General features: G+C 49.2%; 1 protein-coding gene across 1 annotated transcript in view; it reads right to left on the bottom strand.

The window, feature by feature from the left end:
* Positions 1 to 573: 573 nt before the first annotated feature.
* CEACAM20 (CEA cell adhesion molecule 20) overlaps positions 574 to 7,348 on the bottom strand; it is a gene marked incomplete at both ends in the record, with an annotated part of 51,170 nt that continues 44,395 nt past the window's right edge. The window contains 5 exons of the mRNA XM_080703626.1: positions 574 to 647; positions 897 to 901; positions 1,188 to 1,305; positions 3,702 to 3,980; positions 6,269 to 6,547. Coding sequence (XP_080559752.1) covers positions 574 to 647; positions 897 to 901; positions 1,188 to 1,305; positions 3,702 to 3,980; positions 6,269 to 6,547 — 755 coding nt within the window. The remainder of the gene's footprint in view (positions 648 to 896; positions 902 to 1,187; positions 1,306 to 3,701; positions 3,981 to 6,268; positions 6,548 to 7,348) is intronic.

The raw sequence follows: 7,348 nt of genomic DNA, 5'->3' as shown, positions 1-7,348 counted from the left end.
GAACAGCCTTGCTGGGCTGGAGAAGGGCCAAAAAGTTAGGGGAGCAGAGAGCACCCCTCTGGAACTCACCCACCTTTTGGGCTCCAATCTGTCCCCGGGGCTCGGGTATATTGTCATACACATGCCTCGGTTTCTCTAGAGAAAGCAAATCCCAACCCAGAGCTGGAGTTAGACAGAGATATAGGAAAATAAGCTGCTTTTCCAGAAACTCTGTTTTCAGGAAGGCCATGGCAGAAGCCTTCCTCTTCTCCAGAACTCCCCATCATGTCCCCAGTGAGCCTGACTTGGGGATGTGCTGGGTTAGATAAGGCTGTTTGGGAACAAAGATGAAGAGAGAAATCTCAGTTCCAGCCCCTCTGTACCTGTGGGTCCTGCCTGGCCTGCCTGGGGTTAGCTATTTATCTTCCCTGGTCTTGGTTTTCCTCTCTGCCAGGGAACTGGATTGGACAGTCTCTGCAGGCCTTTTATAGCCTTTCGGAAGCATTCTGCCTTTGGTGGATTCTCAGCCACCAGCAGGGGGCGCTGGAGGCATCCCGTTGAGATGGAGTTAGCCTGGGTTTGGCTAACACTCCATCAGCAAGGAGCTGTGGTCAGCAAGGAGCTGTGCTTGATTCGCTCTGTCCACAGCTTTCGATTAACGAGGGTTTCTGAGACAGAAGAGGAAGAGAGCGTCAGCATGTCCTGCTTTTGCTACGGCTGTCAGAACAGGAGGAACATCTCAGAGTGCTGGCTTCAGTCTTAGCCAGATCCTAGATGGGGGTACTGAGGCTCAGGAAGGACAGAGCTTGCCCATGCTCACACAGTAACTGGTGGCAGAGCTAAGAGGAGAGGCCTGGGCTCCCCAGCTGTTCCTCAGTCCAGATTTCTACCCCAATATCCATCATAAGGTGACTTACTGGAACTGGGTGCGAATGGGTGGTCGTTGTCAGAGGCAGGCAGTCTGGTCTCAGGGATGGTACCTTCTGCTGATCTCCTTGAGGGCCTGAAATCCAAAGCCCTCACAACTCCGCACTGCTAGTTCCTGCCCAGCTCCACAGGCTCTGGTCCATATCCCACGTCCATCTTTGGACAATGCCCTCAAGCATTGATCCCCCGGGTGCCACAGTCAGCACCACAGTCAGTAACCATGGAGGCAGCTCCAGGGGGCCCCCAGCTGACAGCTCCCCCAGACCCCTTCCCGGAATTACCACCTGATGTTTCTGATGTAGAGGAAATAGCCAAGTCCTGTGACCAGGGAAATGACAGCCAGGATCCCAATGACAACGCCAGCAATGGCCAGCAGAGATAGGAAGGATGACGGGGGACCTGAGCAGAGAGAGAACCAAGAGCCAGGCCTGACTTACCTTCGTCCGCACCACCAGCCCAGCCCTGGGCTTGGGGCTCCATCTTCACCAATGTGTTCTGAGCAACTGTTTTCCAGGTGTTGGATACAGCAAATTGTGTGGGGGTGGTTTGTTTGGGTTTGAGGTTGGTTTTGTGGAGGATACTGGGAATTTAACCCAAAGGCATCCAAACTACACCCCCAGCCCGAATTTTATTTTATTTAGAAATGGGATTTCAATAAGTCGCTGAGAGTCTCAGTAAATTGCTGAGGCTGGTCTTGAACCTGCGATCCTCCTCTCTCAGCCTTCCAACTACTGGGATTAAGAACGTGTGCCACCATGCCCAGCTAGACTGTGGACTTAATAGCATCGTTTCTACAATCAAGTGACCTGTGTCCCAATCTGGACATGCTATTTAACCTCTCTAAGTTTCAATCACCTCTTCTATACTTTTTTTCTTTTTTTTGGGGGGGGGGTTACTGACTGGGCACCAAGCTATACACACAGCCCTGTTTTATTTTTATTTTAAAACATGGTCTGACTAAGTTGTAGCTGGCCTTGAGCCTTTAAGCCTCCCATGTATTGGGATTACAGGCATGCACCACCACGCCTGGCTGAGCTGCCATTTCTTTATGCATCACACAAAGATAACCATCCCTAACCCTACACTTTTTTTTAGTGAATTCAATGGGATTGTGCCGAAAAGTACCAGCACATTGCCTGGCACACAGTAGGTTCTTCATGAAACATGATGATGATGACAAGAAAGAGGCTGCTATCTGGTCCTTCACACGAGATCTCATTCAGATTCTACCACGTAGTCATGAGTGTCAAGCAAACTCACCAACTGCCCGCCTCCTCCCCGGAGCCCCTGTTTCTTCCATCTAACGGTCTTCACACGACCAGAGGGTTGTTGATTACATGAAATGGTTTGGGAAGCTGTATGGGGTCCGCAGTTTCATAGACAGCCAAGAACACTGCTGAGAGGTAGCAGGTCTGGTTTTACGCAGCAGTACCGGGAGCTGAGTCTCTGGGTACAATGGAGACAGCAACAGACTTGCCTCCTAACTGGATAATGCAGAGAGCCCAACAAGTGTTTGTTGAAGCAGGTGCGGTAGGACATGCTTTTGTGATCCAGAACTCGGGAGGCTGAGATAGGAGGATCATAGTTTTGAGGGTAGCCTCATCAGTGTAGTGAGACTCTCAGCAAGCTAATAAGACCCTGTTTCAAAACAAAAAAGGAGCCAGGGGTGGTGGGCAGTGCCTGCTTGTAATCCCAGTACTCAGGAGGCTGAGACAGGAGGATCACGGGTTCGTAACCAGCCTCAGCAACTTAGTGAGGCTCTGTCTCAAAATTCGAGAATAAAATAGGCTTGGAGGTAGAATGCCCCTGGGTTGCATCCCAAGTACAACACACAAAAATTTTATTTAATTAAAAAAAAATAAAAATGGCTGGGAGTGTAGCGTGGAGGTAGAATATCCCTGAGTTCAATCCCTAGTACCAAAGGAGGAGGAAGAAGAGGAAGAGGATTGTTGATATTACATATAAAAATATTTGGTTCAGGTATATGGCACAGGCTCAATAAAGAATAATTTTATTTGGTAAACAAACACAATATGCCAAGCCTAACCCTAATAACCTTATGAACGTTAACTTATCTTTAACAACCCTAAGAAATAGACACAATCACTATGTTTGTTTCACCAATGATGAATTAGAGGCCCGGGAGGTTCTTTAACTCACCAAGGTCACACAGCTAATAAACACTAGTGAAAACAATACTATCTGCCCCCTCAAGAACTCCAGACAGGAATGGAGGGGCTCCCTGCCAGTACATCTAGTTATCATTATTGTTCCTCATAAACTCCCACTTGACTGGCTATATTCTTGAGTCATTGTTTTTCTTTCTGTGTCTGTGTGTGTGTGTGTGTGTGTGTGTGTGTGTGTGTGTGTTACTGGGGATGGAACCCAGGGGCATTATACCTCTGAGCTATGCCCCCCACCCTGTTTTTTATTATTATGATTATTCTTTTATTTTGAAACAGGACCTCCCTAAGTCGCTGAGACTAGCTGGGACCTTGCCGTCCTCCTGTCTCAGCCGCTCAGGTACTGAGATTTACAAATGTGCACCGCTGCCCCAGGTTGAGTCACTGTTTTTCTACACACAAAAAAACTGGAACTCACAACAGCCTGAAGAGCTTGCCAGGACACCAACCAGGGCCTGAGCATTAGGGGCTGGAATTCAACAGCTCTGGGCCAGGACCTGCCCATGCAGAACGCCTGCTATCACCCGCCAGCCCATGATGGGGAAGGTTGACTAGGGCCTGCTTGGGAAAAGGCCATAGACATCCCAGGGTCCCTTTCCCGGGGAGACTCACCTACCACCCTGACCTGCACCGAGGCGGAACGGGCCAGGCCTGTCACAGGGTTGAGGGCTGTGCAGCTGTAGGTGCCCTGATGTTCCCAGGTCAGGACCTCGATGATCAGCTGCGCCCCGACATGCTCCCCGGTGGGGTGTCCAAAGGTCCAGTGATACTCAGCATCCGGCTTGGACTCCGCCCAACATTGCAGGGTGAGACTGGAGTTGAGGTTTACCTCGATGGAGCTAACGGCACCAGACGCAGAGCCCCAGGTGATGTTCACTTGGTCAGGCCCATCTGCGTGCAAAGCTAAACATCACCCATCTGCGTGCAAAGCTAAACATCACGCGCAGGCCCCTTGTTGCCCGGTTACCCCGCTCTGCCTTCCCACTTCTGCGTTGGAACTTTTTCTTTCTTTCTTTCTTTCTTTCTTTCTTTCTTTCTTTCTTTCTTTCTTTCTTTCTTTCTTTTTTTTTGCAATACTGGGGATGGAACCCAGGGCAGTGTACCTCCAAGCTACACCTCCCCCTGTCCTATTTTATTCTTTATTGTGAAACAAGGTATCACTAGGTTGCAGAGGATCTCATTAAATTGCTGAGGCTAGAGCCCGGGGGGGGGGGGGGGGGGGTGCACGCTTGTAATCCCAGCATTTGGGAGTCTGAGACTGGAGGATGGTGGTTCGTGGACAACCTCAGCTACTTAGGCCCTCTGCAACTCAGTGAGACCCTGTTTCAAAAATAAAAAGAATAAAAAATAGGGCAGGGGGTGTGACTCAGAGGTCAAATGCCTCTGGGTTCCATCCCCAGACCCACGATAAATAAATAAATAAATAGCCGGGCGTGGTGGCGCATGCTTGTAATCCCCACGCTTGGGAGGCAGAGACAGGAGGATCACGCAGGTTCGAAGCTAGCCTCACGCACTGGCTTAGGAGACCCTGTTTCCAAATAAAAATATAAAAAATAGGTCTGGGAGTGTAGCCCAGAGGTAGAAGGGCTTCCAGGAACCCCAGTACCACCAAAAATAAATAAATAAATAAATAAATAAATAAATAAATAAATAAAAATTGATGAGGCTGGCCACAAAACTGAGACCCCCCTCTCTCAGCCCCCCAAGTACTGGAATTACAAGTGTGCACCACCATACCTAGCTAACTTTTCCCTTTTTTTCCCCTTTCTCAGTTGGAGCTAAAAAAAAAATTCCAGTCCTGACCTGGAAAACAAAGTGTGTGTGTGTGTGTGTGTGTGTGTGTGTGTGTGTGTGTGTGCGTGTGTGAGATTGAACCCAGGGGCATTCTACCTCCGAGCTATAGCCCCAGCCCTGTTTTTTATTCTTTATTTTAAAACAGGGTCTCACTGAGTTGCAAAGGGCCTCACTAAGTAGTAGCTGAGGCTGTCTGCAAACAGCAATCCTCCTGTCTCAGCCTCCCAAATGCTGGAATTACATGCGTGTGCCGCCACACCTGGCCTATATCTTATTTTACTTTTTCTGTGTGTGTGTGTGTGTGTGTGTGTGTGGTACTGGGAGTGGAACCCAGGGGCTTTCTACCTCTGAGCTATACTCCCAGACCTATTTTATACTTTATTTGGAAACAGGGTCTCACTAGGTTGCTGAGAGCCTCACTGAGTAGCTGAGGCTGGCTTCGAACCTGTGCGATCCTCCTGTCTCAGCCTCCCAAGCACTGAGATTACACGCATGTACCACCACACCCTGCCTATCTCTTATTTTAAAACGAGGTCTCAAGCCGGGCGTGGTGGAACACGCTTGTAATCCCAGCATTCCGGAGGCTGAAACTGGAGGATCACGGTTCGCAGACAGCCTCAGCTACTTAGTGAGGCCCTTTGCAACTCAGTGAGACCCTGTTTCAAAATAAAGAATAAAAAAATAGGGCAGGGGATGTGGCTTGGAGGTCAAATGCCCCTGGGTTCCATCCCCAGACCCACAAAAAATAAAATAAAATAAAAATAAAACGAGGTCTCACTAAATTTCTGAGAGCCTCACTAAATTGCTGAGGCTGGCCTTGAACCTGCGATCCTTCCTGTCTCAGCCTCCCAAGTACTGGGATTACAGATGTGTGCTAACACACTGGCTAACAAAGGCTCTTTTAACTTCTGTGCAAAAGAATCTCAGCAGAAGGAGAAAATGTTCTCTTCCGTTCTGTGCTGCACAAAAGATAGTGGTCCACACCACAGAACAACAACTCTGCCTCAGAGCAAGCAAAGTTTCTCAAAGGAGTCTCCTACGACGCCAGGCCTCAGGAGCCACCGCTGTGCCCTATGCATGTCGCCCCAGCCCCAACACTGTGGACTGTCAAGAAACAGGGTCTCCCTAAGCTGCCGAGGCTCCCGAGTACTAGGACTATAGGCCTGTGCCGCCACACCTGGCAGGCAGGCCTGGCTTTTTGTCCTTGTGACCTCGCATCTGTTTACAGTCTGTCTGCTCCACTAGAAGGCGGGCTTTGTGAGGACAGGCACTTGCCCATGTCTGGTGGCCAGATTCCTGTCTGCCGTGGAACAAGGACTAAGAGATGAATGCTAGAAGGAAGAACTTGGAGGGAGGGCGAGCAGGTCCCGACCCCAGCCACTCACAGTTGATGGTCAGGCTGAGCGGCTCGCTCCGCGCTCTGCTGACCCCGTTCCAGATCTCACACTCATAGGGCCCCGTGTCGTCCCGCTGGAGGTCATGGATGACCAGGGTCCTGTTGGCGGCCGAGAGCTCCAGGTGTTCACTGGGCAGGAGGGGCTGAGTGCCCAGGAACCACTGCACATTGACCCTCTTGTGGGTGGTCCCGCAGGTCAGGTTCACCAAGCTGACATTCTCCACGAGATTCAGGCCCGAGGACTCCACCTGAGGCTTGGTCAGTTTTTCTGGAAAGGTATGGAGACCCAGGTTCAAGGACCTTTCCCCAGGCTCCTGCCCTCACGGGATCCACAAGGATATCCCGGGGATATGTGTGCATGCCTGTGCGCATGCGCGTGCGTGTGTGGGTTGTGAGTGGTGTGTATGTGCCTCTGTGCTTTGGATAGGACTGTGTGGTGTGTGTGGTTCGTGGATGTCTTTTGTGAATGGATGCACGTCGTGCAACGATTGTGTGATTATGTTCTGGATTTTGTGTGGTTGAAGAGTGTGGCGTGTGCATTGCATATTTCCCATGCAAGTATATATTCTGTGCCTGCTGTATGTGTTGTGTATATGTGGTGTTTTTTTTGTTGTTGTTGTTGTTTTTGGTTTTTTTTGCAGGTCTGGGGATGGAACCCAGGGGCATTTGAACTCTGAGGTACACCCCTATTTTTTTGTGTGTATGTGAGGTCTGTAGGTGATACGCATATACACCTTGTGTGTTATATGTGCATGTGTTTTCTCTACATGAGTATGTTTCCTGTCTGTGGTATTGTCCATGTTACATGCATATATTGTGTGTTGTATATATAGCTTTGTATGAATGTGCTGTGTGTGTAGCATACATATGCATTTTGTATATACAGTTTGTGATAGTTGAAAATATGTGTGCAGGGTATTGAATATGGAATGTATAGTATATTTTCTGTGTTGTATGTTTTTTTTTTCTTGCAGTCCTGGGGATGAAATCCAGGGGCATTCTACTTCTGAGTTATACCCCCAGCCCTACTTTTTATTCTTTATTTTGAAACAGGGTCTTACTCAGTTGT

Source organism: Muscardinus avellanarius (genome assembly GCF_963383645.1).
Source record: "Muscardinus avellanarius genome assembly, chromosome: 10".
In the NCBI taxonomy this organism is placed as follows: Eukaryota; Metazoa; Chordata; class Mammalia; order Rodentia; family Gliridae; genus Muscardinus; species Muscardinus avellanarius.
The sequence above is the reverse complement of the archived record's forward strand: the minus strand, read 5'-3'. Positions and strand labels throughout refer to the sequence as shown.